This window comes from Hypanus sabinus, chromosome X1 (genome assembly GCF_030144855.1).
Source record: "Hypanus sabinus isolate sHypSab1 chromosome X1, sHypSab1.hap1, whole genome shotgun sequence".
Classification (NCBI taxonomy): Eukaryota; Metazoa; Chordata; class Chondrichthyes; order Myliobatiformes; family Dasyatidae; genus Hypanus; species Hypanus sabinus.
Window position 1 is genome coordinate 4,086,115 of NC_082738.1, and position 20,126 is coordinate 4,106,240.

At 41.9% G+C, this 20,126-nt stretch overlaps 1 protein-coding gene across 1 annotated transcript in view; it reads right to left on the reverse strand.

Annotated features, from left to right (window-relative positions):
* The window catches only part of scn4aa (sodium channel, voltage-gated, type IV, alpha, a), a 208,052-nt gene that overhangs the window by 119,425 nt on the left and 68,501 nt on the right, over window positions 1–20,126 (reverse strand). Inside the window, exons 3-4 of the mRNA XM_059955687.1 lie at window positions 14,002–14,122; window positions 12,974–13,061 (exon numbers count right to left, since the gene is read on the reverse strand). Coding sequence (XP_059811670.1) covers window positions 12,974–13,061; window positions 14,002–14,122 — 209 coding nt within the window. The remainder of the gene's footprint in view (window positions 1–12,973; window positions 13,062–14,001; window positions 14,123–20,126) is intronic.

Here is a 20,126-nt window from a genome sequence, read left to right on the forward strand (position 1 = left end):
TGGTGTCCTTCTTTTCAGAATCAGTATAATTATAACCTCGACTCTTCATAAGCTTCACTACAGAGGACCAATTTGTGAGCTTAGATTGCAGGAAAATTTAACAAATTTTATTGCAGGCATAAGTGATGCATCAATTACTTGATTTGAATGGACTTTAATAATGTATGAAGTGAAGCCTCAGAGGGACATAGGAATGTAATGACCACATGTTGGCAATGATGCAGACGAGCTTATTCTCAGTACGCTACACATATCAATGTGCTGCTATTTATGTAGCACAGATGATAAGCAAAGAAAAACAATGTTGTTAGATTTTAGACATTTATTTTTGACATGTTTGAGGGTCTGATGATTAGACTTAGTGAGAGTCAGCCAAATTCTTCAGAAGTTGTAAAAATAACAAAATTTAGATTAGTCCCTGCTTTCTGACGTAGAAGTAGGAGATGTGTTGCATGTTATATGGCAGCAAACATGACCTCTCTCCTACTCTGTCCTGTACACCATTGAGTACAGCAACAACTCCAGGCTGCACTTAGCTGTGGGCTGGAAGTAACTACAGCTGATGTTCAAGGAACACCAGCAACGATGGATTAACTTTTTCACCTACCACCTTGCACTTCCCCCCACTCCCCCCACCTTCTTAGTCTGACTTCTCCTCCTTCTTTCCAGTCCTTATGAAGGGCCTCGGCCCAAAACGTCAACGCTTACTCTTTTCCATAGATGCTGCCTGGCCTGCTGAGTTCCTCCAGCATTTTGTGTGTGTTGCTTTGGATTTCCAGTATCTGCAGATTTTCTCTTGTTTGTTCAAGGAATTATCCCATTCATTTGAATGGACTGTTTGATCTTCATTTGTAAAACAAGCTCAGGTTAAGACTTTTTTGTTATTGTTCTTTATTTCATTTCATACTTATGTTTTAATTTACGGCAGATTCAATATTTTGAGCTAAATTTGCTATCTTTACAACTTTTAAGATGTTTAAATTGTTTTAAAACATTTTTAAGCACCAGAGACATTTGACAATAATGGAATTGACTTTTTCCAGGCATCTATCTTCATTGCCAGATCACTTTGATCTCTGCATCACCACCAACTTTCCCAAGAGTTCATCCCAATGTTATTGAAATCCATCCAATATAGATATTCAACTACGAGGAAATCTGCAGATGCTAGAAATTCAAACAACACACAAAATGCTGGTGGAACGCAGCAGGCCAGGCAGCACCTACAAGGAGAAGCACTGTCGACGTTTCGGGCCGAGACCCTTCGTCAGGACTAACTGAAATGTACAGTGTCATCCTTGCGGAAATTTCAGGTTCCTTTGCTCATCGTCATTTGTGCTGAAGCTTCACGACATATATTTTTTCCTGAACTATATCTAGCTTGACTATTCTTACTGAACTTGATTGGTTCCTCAAGCCACTGATTTCAACACTTTAGAACACATTTATATTTTTCGCCATAACTATAGTTGCTTTTCCTCCAACTGTACATTAGAACTGATTACTTCATTCTTCTGACTCCAGCCATCTCCCTATTCCACCAACAATCAATAAAGAGTCTCAGATGTGAAATATTTATTCTGTTTTTCTCTTTAAAGATACTGCCTGACCTGACCTTCTAGCATTCTCTGTTTTTAATTCATGTTTTCAACAATTGTAGATTTTTTATTTCTTAATGGAACAGTGACCAACTCCGTAGGCTCTTCCCTTGAACCCTCTGAAACTCACTACCTGGCAATTTTTCTTCCCACTTCTAAAAGCACTTCAAAATAGCACTGTGACTTTGTCTTCATTCAATACTCCTTTCATTTTTGATATGGATTGAGAAAAGGTCATTGGACAGAAAACAAGGTGTGGGAGTAAACAGGTTGTTTTTATGTTGGTAATTGTGATTAGTGGGGTACAACAGTGACTGGGATACAACAAGCAGAACAAGTGCTACACCTGCCCCTATACCTCCTGCCTCACTACCATTCAGGGCCCCAAACAGTCCTTCCAGGTGAGGCAATACTTCACCTGTGAGCCTGTTGGGGTCATCTACTGTATCTGGTACTCCCAGTGTGGCCTCCTGTATATTGGTGAGACTGGGAGGCGGTTTCACCGAGCATCTATGCTCCATCCACCAGAAAAAGCAGGATCTCCCAGTGGCCATCCATTTTAATTCTACTTCCCATTCCCATTCCAAGATGTCTGTCCATGGCCTCCTCTACTGCCATGATGAGGCCACATTCAGGTTGGAGGAGCAACACCTTATATTCCATCTGGGTAGCCTCTAACTTGATGGCATGAACATTGACTTCTCTAACTTCCATTAATGCCCCTCCTCCCCTTCTTACCCCATCCCTGATTTATTTATTTTCCTCCCTCCCCTTTTTTCCTCTCTCTGCCCATCACTCTGCCTGTTCTCCATCTCCCTCTGGTGCTCCCCTCCCCCTTTCTTTCTCCCTAGGCCTCCCATCCCATGATCCTTTCTCTTCTTCCAGTAATGTCCCCCACTCCCCTCTCCTTCACTATTCCTCATTCCTGTTTCCCTACCTCACCTTATCTCCTTAACTGTCCATCAACTCTCTCTGGTGTTCCTCTTCCTTCCCTTTCTTCCATGGCCCTCTGTCCTCTCCTATTACGTTCCCCTTCTCCAGCCCTGTATCTCTTTCACCAATCAACTTCCCAGCTTTTTACTTCACCCCTCTCCCTCCAGGTTTCACCTATCACCTTGTGTTTCTTCCTCCCCCCCCCCCCACTTTTAAATCTACTCTTCATCTTTTTTTTCTCAATTCCTGCTGAAGGGTCTCAGCCCGAAACATCGACTCTACTCTTTTCCATAGATGCTGCCTGTCCTGTTGAGATCCTCCAGCAATTTGTGTGTGTCGTCTGTAATACTAAGGTAGTGGAAGCTGGGATAATATATTGGAAAAGCTTATTACAGAAGTTGGGCCATATAAAATCTGAAATTACAAGCTTAGCTTCAGCAGAGGTGACCTTAAAACCAAAAGTTCACTAATGTCTTTTAGAGAAGGAAATCTCCCATTCTTCTCCAACCTACATCAGTACAGACCAACAACAATGTGTTTTATTTTCTCTGAAAGACCGAGCAAACCATTCAATTGTGTAAGATTGTGAATATGTAACACAGGAGTAAAATTGGAAAGATGACCCAACATTGACCTTGGTTTGCATATTCTACAAAGACAAAGGCTCAGTCCGCCAGTCAAACTTGCACAATCTAGGGATCCATGCCAATCTAGGAGAGCTATCCCACATACATGAATCGAGCAACAGCCTGACACCATCCTATTCCCGGAAACAACACAGATTCTTCCATCAATTCGATAAGGTGCCACATAGGAGATTGGTGAGTAAAATCAGAGCTCATGGCATTGGGGGCAGGGTTTCAACATGGATAGAAAACTGGTTGGCAGATAGAAAGCAAAGGGTAGCAGTGAATGGGTGTTTCTCAGACTGGCTGGAGGTGACTAGTGGGGTACCACAGGGCTCTGTATTGGGACCACAGCTCTTTACGATTTATATCAACGATTTAGATGAGGGCATTGAAAACTATATCAGCAAGTTTGCTGACGATACTAAACTGGGCGGCAGTGTGACATGCGAAGAGGACGTTAGGAGAATACAGGGAGACTTGGATAGGCTGAGTGAGTGGGCAGATACTTGGCAGATGTCATTCAATGTGAATAAATGTGAAGTTATCCACTTTGGAAGCAGGAACAAGAGGGCAGAGTATTGTCTGAATGGTGTAGAGTTAGGTAAAGGAGAAATGCAAAGAGACCTAGGAGTCCTAGTTCATCAGTCAATGAAGGTGAATGAGCAAGTGCAACAGGCAGTGAAGAGGGCAAATGGAATGTTGGCCTTTGTTACAAGGGGAATTGAATACAAGAGCAAGGATGTTCTTTTGCATTTGTACAGGGCCCTGGTGAGACCACACCTGGAATATTGTGTACAGTTTTGGTCTCCAGGTTTAAGGAAGGACATTCTGGCAATTGAGGAAGTGCAGCGTAGATTCACTAGGTTGATTCCTGGGATGGCAGGGCTGTCTTACGCAGAGAGATTGGAGAGATTGGGTTTGTACACACTGGAATTGAGGAGATTGAGAGGGGATCTGATTGAAACGTTTAAGATAATTAAAGGATTTGATAGGATTGAGGCAGGAAATATGTTCCAGATGTTGGGAGAGTCCAATACCAGAGGGCATGGATTGTGAATAAGAGGTCAGTTATTTAAAACAGAGTTGAGGAAAAACTTCTTCTCCCAGAGAGTTGTGGAGGTGTGGAATGCACTGCCTCGGAAGATGGTGGAGGCCAATTCTCTGGATGCTTTCAAGAAGGAGCTAGATAGATATCTGATGGATAGGGGAATCAAGGGATATGGGGACAAGGCAGGGACTGGGTATTGATAGTGAATGATCAGCCATGATCTCAGAATGGCAGTGCAGACTTGAGGGGCCGAATGGTCTATTTCTGCACCTATTGTCTATTGTCTAATATCCTGGGATAGCTCACATGAGAATCATGGAAATTCATGTATTTATCAATACAGTGTGGAATAGGCCCTTCTGGCCCCACAAGCCTCAATTAACCCTAGCCTAATCACGGGACAAGTTACAATGACCAATTAATCTATCTGGTATGTCTTTGGATTGTGGGAGGAAATGAAACACCTAGAGAAAATGGCACATTTCATGAGGAGAACATGCCAGATTTGAACTCTGAAATCCAGAACACCTCAAGCTGTAATAGTGTTGTACTAACCTATTGTATCTGTACTGGAGAGATAAAGGTCACCTCATGTAATTTTGGATCATTGTTCTTGGATCAATGGGATCTCTTCGAAGGGAGGTATGACCTGTACCAAAGTGACGGGTTGCACCTGAACCCGAGGGGAACCAATATTCTCACAGGCAGGTTTGTTAGAGCTGTTGGGGAGGGCTTAAAATAATTTGGCAGGGGGGGTGGGAACTGGAGTGAAGGGACACAGGATAGGACGGATGGTAAAAAAGCAAAGTTAGTGTGCAGTCAGACTGTCAGGAAGGGCAGGCAGATGATAGGACATAATCGGAGCCCAGTGTGAGTATCAGTGTATTAGAGATGCAGAATCAGAAAGGGTAGCAAATATGGTACTCAAAGTGTTGTATCTCAATGCACAGAGTATAAGAAATAAGGGGGATGATCTTGTTGCACTATTGCAAATTTTCAGCTATGATGTTGTGGCCATCAATGAATCGTGGCTGAAAGATGGTTGTAGTTGGGAGCTGAATGTCTAAGGTTACACGTTGTATTGGAGGGATAGGAAGGTAGGCAGAGGGGGTGGGATGGCTCTGCTGGTAAAGAATGGCAACAAATCAGTAGAAAGACGTGATCGGAAGATGTTGAATCCTTGTGGGTTGAGTTAAGAAACTGCAAGGGTAAAAGGACCATGATGGCAGTTATACACAAACCTCCCAACTGTAGCTGGAATGTGGACTACAGATTACAACAGGAAATAGAAAAGGCGTGTCAAGACAGCAATATTATAATAGTCAAGCGAGATTTCAACACGAGGGTCGATTGGGAAAATCAGGTTTGTAATGGATTTCAAAGAGTGACTTTGTTAAATGCGTATGAGAGGGCTTTTCAGAGCAGTTTGTCGCTGAGCCTACCAGGGGATCAGCTACACTGGATTGGGTGTCATGTAATGAACCAGAGGTGATTAGCGAGCTTAAGGTAAAAGAACCCTTAGGAACCAGTGATCACAATATGATTGAGTTCAACTTGAAATTTGAGAGGGAGAAAGTAAAGTCTGATGTACCAGCATTTCAGTGGAGTAAGGGAAATTACTGTGGTTTGAAAGAGGAGTTGGAAGGAGGTGCTGGCAGGGATGTCAAGGGAAGTCAGAGCTAATGTAAAAGCAAAAGAGAGGGCATATGACGAAGCAAAAATTAGTGGGAATATAAAGGATTGGGAAGATTTTAAAAACCTATAGAGAGCAACTAAGATAATCATCAGAAGGGAAAGGATGAAATATGAAAGCAAGCTAGCAAACAATATCAAAGTGGATAGTAAAAGCTTTTGCAAGTATGTCAAGAATAAAAGGGAGATGAGAATGGATTTAGGACCACTAGAAAATGAGTCCAGAGAAATAATAATGGAGGACAAGGAGACGGCAGATGAAATAAATGAGTATTTTGCATCAGTCTTCTCTGTGGAAGACACACGCGGTGTTCCAGATGTTGAAGGGTGTGAGGGAAGAGAAAGTGAGTGCAGTTACTGTTGCAAGGGAGAAGGTGCTCAAATAACTGAAAGTCCTAAGGGTACATAAGTCACCCGGACCAGATGAACTGCACCCTAGAGTTCTGAAAGGGCAGGCAGAACTGCCCTTAGGACAGTTCTGAAAGTTCTGCTACCTCTTTTCTGAAAGAGGTAGCGGTAGAGATTGTGGAGGCATTAGTAATGATCTTTCAAAAAATCATTGGACTCTGGGAATTACAAATGTCACTTCACTGTTTAAGAAAGGAGGAAAGCAGCAGAAAGGAAATTCTCAATGGTTATGAAGATGTTGGAGTCAATTGCTAAGGATGAAGCTATGGAGTACTTGGTGACACAGGACAAGATAGAACAAAGTCGGCATGGTTTCCTTAAGTGAAAATCTTGCTTGACGAAGTTGTTGGAATTTTTTTAAAGAGATTACCAGTAGGATAGATTTGAATTGACTTTATTTCTTGCGTCTTTCACATGCATGAGGAGTAAAAATCTTTATGTTATATCTCCATCTGAATGTGCAATGTGCAAATTATAGTAATTTGTAATAAATAGTATGTACATTAAGATATACAAGAAGACAGTCAATGTAGCATAGAAATACAATTGTGTCAGCGTGAATGAATCAGTCTGATGGCCTGGTGGAAGAAGCTGTCCCAGAGCCCATTGGTTCTGGCTTTTATGCTGCGGTACCATTTCCCGGATGGTAGCATCTGGAATAGCTTGTACTTGGGGTGACTCCGGTCCCCAATGATCCTTGGGGCCCTTTTCTCACACTTGTCTTTGTAAATGTCCTGAATCATGGGAAATTCACAACTGCAGATGCACTGGGCTGTCCGCACCACTCTCTGCAGAATTCTGCGATTAAGGGAGGTACGGTTCCCATACCAGGCAGTGATGCAGCCAGTCAGGATGCTCTCAATTGTGCCCCTGCAGAAAGTCCTTAGGATTTGGGGACTCATGCTGAACTTCTTCAACCGTCTGAGGTGAAAGAGCGCTGTTGTGCTTTTCTCACCACACAGCTGGTGTGTACAGACCACGTAAGATCCTCAGTGATGAGCAACTTAAAGTTGTTCACCCTCTCAACCCCAGATCCATTGCTATCAATAGGGGTTAGCCTGTCTCCATTCCTCCTGTAGTCCACAACCATCTCCTTTGTTTTTGTGACATTGAGGGAGAGGTTGTTTTCTTGACACCACTGTGTCAGGGTGATGACTTCTTCTCTGTAGGCTGCCTCGTTATTGTTTGAGATAAGGCCAATCAATGTAATGTCCTCAGCAAATTTAATTAGCAGATTGGAGCTGTGGGTGGTGACACAGTCATGGGTGTACAGCGAATAAAAGGAGGGGGTCTCATGTGTTGAGGGTCAGAGGGGAAGAGGCAAGTGAGCCCACTCTTGCCATCTGCCGGCGATCTGACAGGGAGTCCAGGATCCAGCTGCACAAGGCAGGGTCAAGGCCGAGGTCTCTGAGCTTCTTGTCGAGCCTGGAGGGAATGATGGTGTTGAATGCTGAACTGGAGTCCAAGAACAGCATTCTCACATAAGCATCCTTCTTCTCCAGATGTGTAAGGGCGATGTGTAGAGCTGTGGCTATTGTGTCATCTGTCAATTGGTCGTGTCGGTAGGCAAATTTTAGGGGGTCCATCGTGGATGGCAGCAAGCTGCAGATGTAGTCCTTGATCAGCCTTTCAAAGCATTTGTTTATTATTGAAGTGAGTGCGACAGGATGCCAGTCGTTCAGCCATGTTAACTTGCTTTTTTTTGTTTGTTTTTTTTTGGTACAGGGACAATGGTGGACATTTTGAAGCAGGAGGGCACTCTACACTGGGAGAGAGAGAGAGATTAAAAATGTCTGTAAACACACCTGCCAGTTGTGCCGCACACATCCTGAGTACCCATCCTTGGATGCAGTGGACTTCCAGAAGGCCTTTGACAAGGTGCCACACATGAGGCTGCTTAACAAGGTAAGAGCCCATGGTATAACTGGAAAGTTACTAGCATGGTTAGAGCATTGGCTGATTGGCAGGAGGAATTAAGTGGGAATGAAAGGATCCTTGTCTGGTTGGTTGCCAGTGACTAGTGGTGTTCCACAGGGGTCAGTGTAGGGACCACTCCTTTTTATTTTGTATATCAATGACTTAGATGATGGAATAGATAGCTTTGTTGCCAAGTTTGCATATGATATGAAGATTGAAGGAGGAGCAATGTTGAGGAAAGAGGAAGGCTGCAGAAGAACTTAGACAGATTAGGAAAATGGGCAAGAAAGGTAAGAAGGCAAACGGGATGTTGGCCTTCATTGCTCGAGGGATTGAATTCAAGTGCAGGGAGGTCTTGCTGCAACTATATAGGGTACTGGTGAGGCCCCACCTGGAGTACTGTGTGCAGTTCTGGTCTCCATACTTGAGGAAGGATATACTGGCTTTGGAGGCAGTGCAGAGGAGGTTCACCAGGTTGATTCCAGAGATGAGGGGGTTAACCTATGAGGAGAGATTGAGTCGCCTGGGACTATACTCTCTGGAATTCAGAAGAATGAGAGGGGATCTTATAGAAACATAGAAAATTTTGAAAGGGATAGATAAGATAGAAGTAGGAAAGTTGTTTCCATTGGTAGGTGAGACTAGAACTAGGGGACATTGCCTCAAGATTCAGGGGAGAAGATTTAGGACAGAGATGAGGAGAAACTGTTTTTCCCAGAGAGTAGTGAATCTGTGCAATTCTCTGCCCAGGGAAGCAGTTGAGGCTTCTTCACTAAATATATTTAAGATACAGTTAGATAGGTTTTTACATAGTAAGAGAATTAAGGGTTATGGGGAAAAGGCAGGTAGATGGAGCTGAGTTTACAGACAGATCAGCCATGATCTTATTGAATGGCGGGGCAGGCTCGATGGGCTGGATGGCCTACTCTTGCTCCTATTTCTTATGTTTTTATGGAAATGAAATACAACGTTGGAAAATGTGTGGCCACACACTTTGGTAATAGAAATAAATGTAAAGACTATTTTCTAAACAGGGAGAAATTCCAAAAATATGAGATGCAAAGGGACTTGGGAGGCCTTGTGCCGAACACTCTAAGGGTTAATTTACAGGTTGAGTCAGTGGTGAGGAAGGCAAAAGCCATGTTAGCATTCATTTCAAGAGGTCGAGAATACAAGAGCAGGGATGTGATGCTGAGGCTTTATAAGGCACTGGTGAGGCTTCATCTTGAGTATTGTGAACAGTTTTGGGCTCTTCATCTGAGAAAAGATGTGCTGGTGTTGGAGAGGGTTCAGAGGAGGTTCACAAGGATGATTCTGGGAATGAAAGGGTTATCATACAAGGAATATTTGATAGCTCTGGGTCTGTACTCGTTGGAATTTAAAAGGATGAGGTTGGGAGGCTGAAAATCTCATTGAAACCTTTTGAATGTTGTAAGGCACTTTATGTAGTCCTGTGTAGTTTTATGTGGTCTAGTGTAGCTGTGAGTCGTCTCACATAGTCTAATGTAGTTTTGTGTTGTTTCATGTAGCACATCGTCCTGGAGGAACGTTGTCTCATTTTTACTGTGTACTGTACCAGCAATTTATCGTTGAAATGATAATAAAAAGTGACTTGACTTGACTTGAAGGCCTAAACAGAGTAGGTCTGGAAAGGATGTTTCACATGGTGGGGGAGCCTAGGACAAGAGGACACTGCCTCAGGAAGGAGCATACTTTAAAACAGAGATGTGAAGAAATTTCTTTAGCCAGAGGCTGGTGAATTTGTGGAATTTATTACCACAGGCAGCTGTGGAGACCAGGTTGTTGAGTGTATTTAAGACAGAGATTGAGAGTTTCTTGATTGAATGTGGCATCAAAGGTTACGGGGAGAAGGCCAGAAACTGGGGTTGAGGAGGAGATAGAAAAAAAGGATCAGCTGTGATTGAATGGTAGAGCAAACTCAGTGGGCCAGATGGCCTAATTCTGCTCATATGTTCTATGGTCTCATGGTAATCCCACCTTCTGGCACTAGGTCCGGATCCTGCAAGTCATCACTCCAAGATCTATGATTGAAACACTGGAGAAAATCTCGCTAGTTTCTATCTCTGTCATGGTTTCAGACAGAGGGATTTTCAAAGGAGTTTTCCTCATTTCTCCTCTAATCTTTCTACCAAGCTCAATCACAACTGTGACAATTAATATTCAAGGTGTGGCGTATTTGGCATTGTTTACAGTTTCAGTTTAAACTCCATTACTTTGCCTTCTGTGCCTCAGCTAATATATTTGCCTTTTTAACTACCTTATTGGCAATACCTCTACAAGTATTCTCCAAGGTTCTCTCTTCCACACTGATCAATATTGCACCATTTATTATCTGTTCTTTGGTCTATCTCCATACGCTTACCTCAGTTTTCTCTGAATTAAGTTCCTTGATATTTTAGTGCACAACTGATTGAATCAATGAAAGGGAATGAGCAATGTTGGAACTGCTTTGCCGTGAAGGCATGGGTGGTAGATTCACAACATTGACTTTGGATCCAACGAGATCAAAGCAAACATGGGTAAGATAACATATTGCCGATTATCATCTATTGCATTCCAACAACTGATAAGCACAGATAGTCTAATCAGCCCAACAGGTTTGTGAATTAGTACCAATGCATGCTAAAATCGATAGGTTCAAGGCAGATCAAACAATTTAGAACTGTGCTTATAAAACAATGTAGCCATCAGCAGTTGCACCAATCTTTTCTACTATAATCTAACGACCTACCGCTCTACCATTCACAGAAAGCAAGAGGAACAACCTTAACTTAATGAGAAAAGCAGATCTGGGTTAGCGTCCTGCATACCCAGACTTGGTGCCCATCTGAGGAAAATGTAACCCATTGTGTGCTGAGTCATGGAAACACCAGATGACAAGGATAAGCAATGCTGCAATTTTTGGATAAAATCAAAGCTCTGCAACTCTTCAAACCCCCAGTCATGAATGATAATGATCATTTAAGTACCCAGTAGGAGGATGAGGTACTAGGACTATTCTCAATCTTAGTGATAGCAAGACTGCAACCTGCTTTGGGCAGAAGTTTCAAGTGGATGGCCTTGGTTTCCCCCTGACATCACCACTTTTACCCAAGCCAGACTCAGACAATTTCCACATTACAGACTAGGTCAAGAACAACCTGAGAGCACAGGGTATAGGTTCCAAAAATATCTGAGCCATAATACCAGAGATATAATCCAGAACCATCCACCCCTCTACCAAGGCTGCTCTAATATAATCACAATACAGATATTTTCCTGGCAAAGTGGAAAATTAACCTGTTATGAAGTGTCCACTAAAAAGCAGGATACACTCAAAATGTAACACCATAAGACATAAGAGCAGAATTAGACCATTTAGCTCATCGAGTCTGCTCCGTCATTCCATAATGGCTGATTTATTAACCCTCTCAACCCCATTCTTCTGCCTTCTCCCCATAACCTTGGACACCCTGACTAAGCCATTGCTACGTCCTGTATAATCAGTGTCCTGGGAAGTGAAGACATCATACCCATAATTAATGAAACTGTGACCGCAAGTCTGAGGCTGTGAGTGACTGATCTCCAGCTACCCAAAGCATGTCCGTTATCTACAAAGCACTGGATGGGATATGATGGTAAAATCCTCTCCTATCCCAGCAGCACTGAACTATAGAAATAATTTCTTGATGAAGATGTCATCCAGTAATAGATTACCAGGGAAGCACCACAAACTTCTATGACAGCTCCACACAAACCTCAGCTTCTACCTCCACAAAGGCAAGTATTGCAGGGACATGGGAACACCCTACCACCTCCAAATTTCTCTGCCGATCATGCATCACCTCACTTTGAAAATGTCTGCCATTCTTTAGTCACTTCTGTGTCAAGATCCTAGAATTCCATTCCCAACAGCATGGTAGGAGCCCTTCCAGCACAATTTGTCACAGCAATTCACACAAACAGCCAAAACCACTTCCTAAAGGAAAGCTTAAAATAGATAACTCTGGCTCTGTTAATGATGCTGAAATACCACATTGGCTTAAATAATAGTAATTATTTAAAATGGTGATATTAAAATTATTTAAAACGGTAATATTCTTAAAATGGTGGACTGCTTTAAAACATATAGAACATATGCAGACAGGAACAGCATTCACTCCAGTGTCCTCAAGGAGCTGGGGTGTCCATTCCTATGAAACCTCTAAAACCAATATAGTGAGGGCAGTTCCATACTGCTAGAGTGAAACAACATGTAATACTTCTTTAAATTCTTTCATGGAACAAAAAGCAGAGGGCAATGGCAAGTGATATCAGAAAGCTTCTCTTCTGCCATAGAGTCACACAACAGAGAAACAGAGACTTCGGCAAACAAAATCTGTACCAATTACACTAATCCTGATTGATTCTTCCCATCATCCCATCAGTGACCACCCACCTGTACACCAGGAGCTATTCACAACAACCAATTAACCTATCAAACCACAAGTATTTAGGATGTGGGAGGAAAACAGAGCACCTGGAAGAAATCCACTCAGTTACAGGGAGAACATACAAACTCCTCACGGACAGCACAGGAGGTCAAGGTCAAACCCTGTGAGGCAGTAGCTCTATCAGCCATGTCACCAAGCTGTTCAGACTGAGCAGTCCTTTTACATTTCTTGCCAGAACAGAACAAAGTCTTTTCACCTGCAATAGTAAAAATATTGCTCATGGGATGAAAAAGTAAAATTAATTTACAAACTTACTCTACATTTTTAGTCCAAGGTTCTGGGTCACTCATGGTCATGAAGACGCAGTTTGTTAATATGGTAAACATGATGAACAAGCTAAATAATTTGCAAATCAGTGTTAAGGAAAAGGAATGAAGATTAATCATTATACATGTCTACCCCCACCCCGTAACTCATACTAAGTCCTATGTTGAACTTAGCTCTTCACTTAAGGGAAAGTAAGCTCCAATCAGAATCACAATCCAGTTTAATATCACTGACATACCATACGTCATGAAATTTGATGCTTTGTGGCAGCAGTACATTGCAATGCTTAATAATATAAACTATAAACTGCAATAAAAATAAACAAACACACACACACACACACACATATATATATGTAAAAAAATATATATAAATTAATTAAATAAGTGCAAAAAGAGAGGGAACACTAGTGAGGCCATGTTCATGGATTTATTGCCCATTCAGAAATCTGATGGTGGAGGGGAAAAAGCTGTTTCTGAAACATTGTGTGTCTCTTTAGTGTCCTGTCCTTCCTCCTTGATGGTAGCAATGAAAAGAGGGCACATCCTGGGTGATGTGGGTCCGTAATGATGGATACCACCTTTTGAGGCATTGCCTTTTGAAGCTGGGAAAGCTAGTGCCCATGATGGAGCATGAGATAATTTCACATGCAACAATTGACAGAAGTTAATTCATACTATTTGTGCTAATGAGCATTAGCATTTGAATTACTTTCCTCTCCAAAAGCTATTCTGGAGCTTTAAAGCAGGGGTTCCAACCTTTTTTATGCCATGGATCCTTACAATCAACCGAGGGGGTTTGTGGACCCCAGGTTGAGAACCTCTGCTCCAGAGAGTTATCCATTTGATTTAGCAGTTTATTATATTCATCACATCTCTCCCACTCCTTTGTTTCATCCAGTTAATTGTAACTTATTTTCCAGGTTTATCCCCAATTCCATGCTTGCACTCAACTAGAAGATCTACAAGATCAGTGATATTTACTGACTTGTGATTTTAACATTAGGACAGAAGGATATGAATGTATTAAAACTTTAATGGCGATTCTTCTTAGGGGGTGAAAGGGACTCAGCAAGTAGACTGCAGGTGTCGTCGTGAATCGAAAGATGGCCTTCCCCTTGTTTAGGACAATGAATGTCTGGAACAGAAGATAAAACACAGGTTAATATGACAGTGGAATTGGTGGAAACCCATACGTAGCAGTTAGAAGCACCCTCTCTCCTACCTATTACTACTGAACCATAGGTTACTGCTGCTGAAATTTACATGTGTTGGGTAATAATTAACAGGTCAGAAGGCAACATCCAAAACATGATATTATAGCGTTGATGTGCACTATACTTGCCACGACAGATGCGAGGAAGAATCATTTTCAGTTTTTGGCCCCAATGAATCATTGCTTGCATTGGATAGATAGAGAACACAGAACATACATGGAACAGCCCAGGATGTCTGTACACCATATTATCAAATAAAGCTAATCCCACTTGCCTAGCCATATCTTTCAATTCAAGATAGATTTTCAAAGATTCAAAGTATGAATGCAGAATTCAAAGTAAGAATGAACCCTGAAATTCGTCTTCTGACAGAAAGCCATGAAATAAAGAAAACCACAGAAACCTTTCAAAGAAAAACATCAAACCCCCAATGCAGAAAAAAGAACAAATTGCATAAACAGCAAAAAGGAAGCAAAAACACAGAATATAAAACATCAACTATAAGGTCCAACAAAACAGTCCAGGAATGTTCAGTTTCAGCTCATTTCAAGCAAACATTGTGTTGTTCCCTAATGTTACATGCCTGTCTAAACAATTTTTAAATGCCACCATTTTGTCTGTTTCCAAGACCACCCCTGTAATAGGTCACAATGAGTAATACAGCAGATAGGCATGTTTGTAAAGGGATTTTTCAAAGTTCAAGATAAATTTATTATCAAAGTACACGTCACTATTTACAACTCTGAGAGTCATCGTCTTGCAGACATACTCAATAAATCTACAGTATAATAACCATAACAGAATCAATGAAGGACCACTGAATTTGGGCGTTCAACCAGAGTGCTGAAGACAACAAACCGTACAAGTACAAAAGAAGAAAAAAAACTATGAATTTTGAGAACAAGACATAAAGAGTCCTTGAAAATGAGTCCATGGGTTGTAGGAACAGTTCAGTGCTGGGGTAAGTTAAGTTGAATGAAGTTATCCCCTTTGGTCAAGAGCCTGATGTTTGAGGGATAGTAGCTGTTCCTGAACCTGGTGGTGTGAACCCTGAGGCTCCTGTACCTTCTTCCTGATGGCAGCAGTGAAAAGAGAGCATGGTTTGGATGGTGGGGATGATGCTTTCCTGCAACAGCGTTTCACGTAGGTTTGCTCAGTGGTGGGGTGGGTCTTACCTGTGATGGACTGGGCAGAATCCACTACTTACTGTAAGATTTTCTAATCAAGGGCATTGGTGTTTCCTACCAGGCTGTGATGCAGCCAGTCAATATACTCTCCACCGCACATCCATAGAAGTTTGTCAAAGTTTTAGATGCCATACCGAATCACCACAAATAATTCAATAGCATTCCATTCTTTACAGACAAGAGTGTTGGCAACAATTTCAAGACCCATCTGAAATGATATGAGATACTTCGCTAGTGATTTCTGGTTGTTCAGTAAGTGGATGACTAGCTACTAAAAGTACCCTGCCACCAGCCCATCCGTCCCCATCTCCCATTTTCCTCAAATAACAGTATCATTGTATAATTAAGCAGAAGATTTAGGAAACATTCATCAGTTCAGGTAGCATCTGTGGAGAAGCAAACATCACTGGTTAATGTGATGTTTCATCGAGATTGGGAAAATTTGATGGCAAAGTATTTTTAAGGTGCAGAGAATGGGTGGGGGATGAATGCCCAAGAGTTAAACGATGAAGGACATTCAGAAGTGGTTATAAACTACAGCAAATCAGTCTGTGCCTACACAGAGTCATAGAAAAATGCAGCACAGCTCCACCTAGTCTATGACAAACCATTTAAAATGTCTACTTCCAGCAACCTGCACTGGGACCATAGCCCTCCACATCCCTACCATCTATGTACCTATCCAAACTTCTCTTAAACATTGAAATCAAGCCTGCATGCACCCCTTGTGCTGGCAGCTCATTCTACACTCTCAAGACCCTCTGAGTGAAGATGTTTACCCTCATGTTCCCCTGAAACTTTTCACCTTTCACCCTTAACCCATGACCTCTCATTGTAGTCCCACCCAATTTCAGTGGAAAAAGACTGCTTACAGTTACCCCCTCTATACCCCTCAAAATTTTGTATACCTCTATTAAATCTCCCCCCAAACTTCTACATTCCAAGGAATAAAGTTCTAACCTATTCAATCTTTCCTTGTAACTCAGGTCCTCCAATCCTGGCAACATCTTGTAAATTTTCTCTGTACTCTTTCAACCTTGTTTACGTCTTTCCTGTAGGTAGGCGACCAAAACTGCGCACAATACTTCAATTAGACCTCACTATTGCCTTATGCAACTTCAACATAACATCCCATCTTCTGTACTCTATACATTGATTTAATAATGTCAATGTGTCAAACACCTTTTTTATGACTCCATCTACCTGTGACGCAACTTTCAATGAATTATGGACCTGTATTCCCAGATCCCTTTGTTCTACCACAATCTCGGTGTTCCACTGTTCACTGTGTAAGACTGACCCTGGTTGGTCCTACCAAAGTGCAAGACCTTGCACTTGTCTGCATTAAATTCAATCTGCTATTTTTTCAGCTGGTATGAAAATCAAGACACAAAAATCAGCCACCATGTATCTATCAAGGGTCAAAGTTACAAAAAAAATACATATTTTTTATACATATTTATATCACCTATCAGTGATTTTATGGAAAGACACAAGCCAGGTAATAGGGAAAAGATGTAAAAATATATTGCTTTAAGCTAACTCGCAAGGGCAAATCAATCAGTGATAAAGCCATAGAGAGATACAGCACAAATAAAAACACTGCACCCCACCTTGTCCACAATCACCCATTTACACTGATCTCACAGTAATCCCTTTGTTTTATTCTTTACACATTCTCATCAAATCCTCCTGAAAATCTAGCTGGTACAAACTAGGAAAAAGGAAATTTGTAAACAAAAGCAGGAATATGTCTATACAAAACAGGCTCCAAGACAGACGAAGGTGGGTGATAGTTATAGAAATATTTTAAGAAATCTAGTGTTTTAAAGCCTTGTTGGTTGAAAGTAATCTATTCTTCCTTATCTATGATGAGCAGGCACTATCTCAATCTGTAAGCACAGAATTTGTGACTTAATGATTTTGTTTGTTGATGACTATAAAAAAGAATGGAGTAATTTTCAAAATTTCCTGTTCTTGATGAATATGACTGAAGCACAACAGGAAATAATATGTTGGCCTATGTACTGCAATTGAATCCTATCTGTGTCAGTCAATAACCTCCTACCATTTGCATCGAATTTTCTTTTCTGTATTCTGTATGCAATATATCACAGGTAATAGAGAGAAAAATCTACCTTGCATTAGTCAATAAATAAATTCCATATATTCCTTCTGCTGTCGCTGTATGATGTAACATTGGGGCTGATCTTCTATCAGTGAGAGGTGGTGGAAATTCAGCTAAGGAAATAGCACACCCAGTAGAGTGTGCTGGAATTGTTCAGGTGATGGGCACAAGATGATGTTCACATCACAATTATCAGCTCAGCATAAATCCAGAGCCTTGGCTGCAACAAACAGGGTGTTGTATATGTTAATACATGAGAAAGTGTTTGGGGCATTGAGGGAAGGGTCAGATGAAGACTGGAAGGCGGAATCTGGAGGATGTTAGTGGTCACAATATGGGGACAACAGGATTTGATGGGTTGTCTTTCAGAGTAATGCATAACAACCTGGAAATTAACGTTATTGTGTTTCATTCCAGACCCCATCACATAAAAACTCAGAGCTACAAAAACACCAACAGAAGTGCCAAAGACCTCATCCCTGGGAGAGGAAGGACTTTCATAGAAGATGTCTGAAGTTGTGTGGTGAAAGTGGAAGCCACAGGGCCAATCAAACTTCCGCCCATGATCGCAGACTCTGGCGAGCTGCTGTTGGCAGCCTGTGCCCCAATGGGGGAGATGGGCTTAGGAAGAAGAAGTAGCAATTAAATTTCCTGACACAGGTGACTTAGCATGAAGATCCACTTGAAATATTTTACATGCAGCAGTATACAATATTTAGGTGGCTAAACCTATTGTTAGAAGGAGAGGGCCTCATAAATATCTGCAATTTGTGACCACAAGCAGCATCAAGACAGTCAACAGTGTTTTTGTGTTCATCCATTCTGCCACAGAAACTTCCTAAATTTCCCCCTACCCCAAAGGTTAGGAAACAGCCAGTGACGTACAATACCACACAAAAACTTCCATGACTCTCATTTAAAATGCAGCAAAGATAAGAAAGGAATGCCGAGAAGATGGAACGCTTTTCTTTTGCCAATTGGTGGTCAATCAACAGGTAAAGGAGCACTGGAAGGGCACGCTTGTGTTTAATGGAGGAGAAGCAGGAGGAGGAACAATAGAAGTTCAGCAGGAAAACTTGGTACATGGATTCCAATCCTATACCATGTACGTATGGACCCAGGATAATATAGCTGTAGTGCTCTGAAGAGAGCTGTATATTCAGCTGTACTTTACAGGGGAGACTCTCACACTGTTATGTAATCTATAACAAAATCTGCAGCTTGGCACCATGCAAGTTAACAACTAATCAGAGGAGCAGTTTCCACAGGCTTCCTCATCCTCACCAGTAGGGACATCAAACGTGTCATCACTTAGTATGTGCTTAATCTCAGACTCATCCCTCCCATTTTAATTGCTGAGACCCCAGGAATAACATTGTCCAAAAAGCCAGCTCAGTGAGCAAGTGAATCCTGTGGTCAGAATACCAGATCTGCCCCCAGTTATCTGTCCTTGCCTTTCAACTTCAAAGGTTTCCCTGCCCAACCTGGCTCTACCTGTCCATCATCTCTCACCTGTCTATGACCAGCCTATCACCTACCAGCCCCTATCTCACTCTTCCTCCTCTCTTCTTCATGCCAACTCGACACTCAGTCCTGATGTAGGGTCTTGACCCAAAACATCAATAGTTCCCCCTACAGACACTGTTGAGTTCCTAGCTTTTGCTCCAGGTTCCAGTGCCTGCTGCCTCTTGTGCCACTAGAGTCTGGGTATCCTATAATGAGAGTCACATATCGTCATACCCCAAAGACTGCCCAGCATCTACATTCCAAACATCAGGAATACTGTTCACTTGCTAGAGTGAGTGCAGAATGCTGGCCTTTGTAATAATGGCAAGAACTCACAAAATGAGTTGTATAAAGAAATAATCACAAAAGCTAAACAAACCACATTAGTTTGCTTCATTTTAAAACAAGATATGGCTGTAGCAGCTAAGTCTATAATCAAAAACTGTGTCTCAGAACTAGAAATAATTGTGTGTCCTGATTAATGCACTGTAGTGTCAAAGTAAAGGCTATCAAAGGGCACTTTGATTATGGATATGGCTTACAGTTTCCCTCACATGTTGCTGGATGCACAAACAAAAATAAATTGACTGATGGACTGGGGCAAGGTCTGCAAAGTCTATGGTGAGGGAAAATCAATCAGCAATGGTGAGAGGGAGGGCAGTGGCTGGTTAGAGATTGGAACCTTGTGTAGGGATGGACGGAAGTGGAAGCCTTGACCTTGGATTTGGTGTTTGGGTAATTTGCAATGGCTAGATACAGTGGAGACGATAAATAATTAGAGAATATGGAGTAATCAAGCATTGGGAACTTGGTGGGTGGCAGTTCCTCAATGAGGTAGGGTGATCACAGTAGCTGGGGGCCACAGGTGGGCCTTGGGCTTATTGGGATGGAGCAGGAGTGGGATCAGTCACGAGAAATCTTGGCAATGTTGGATGAGAAGTAAAGACACTGGAAGAGAACTTGATAAGTAATGGGACTTAGCTTAGCTGGGTCCCAGCACAAAAAGAATATTATAACATAGTCATCCCAGGAATTCTCAACAATAGGTGCTTTGAGGACAATGTCAATAGTTTCCCCACCATTCCTTCAAGATATCATTGCTTG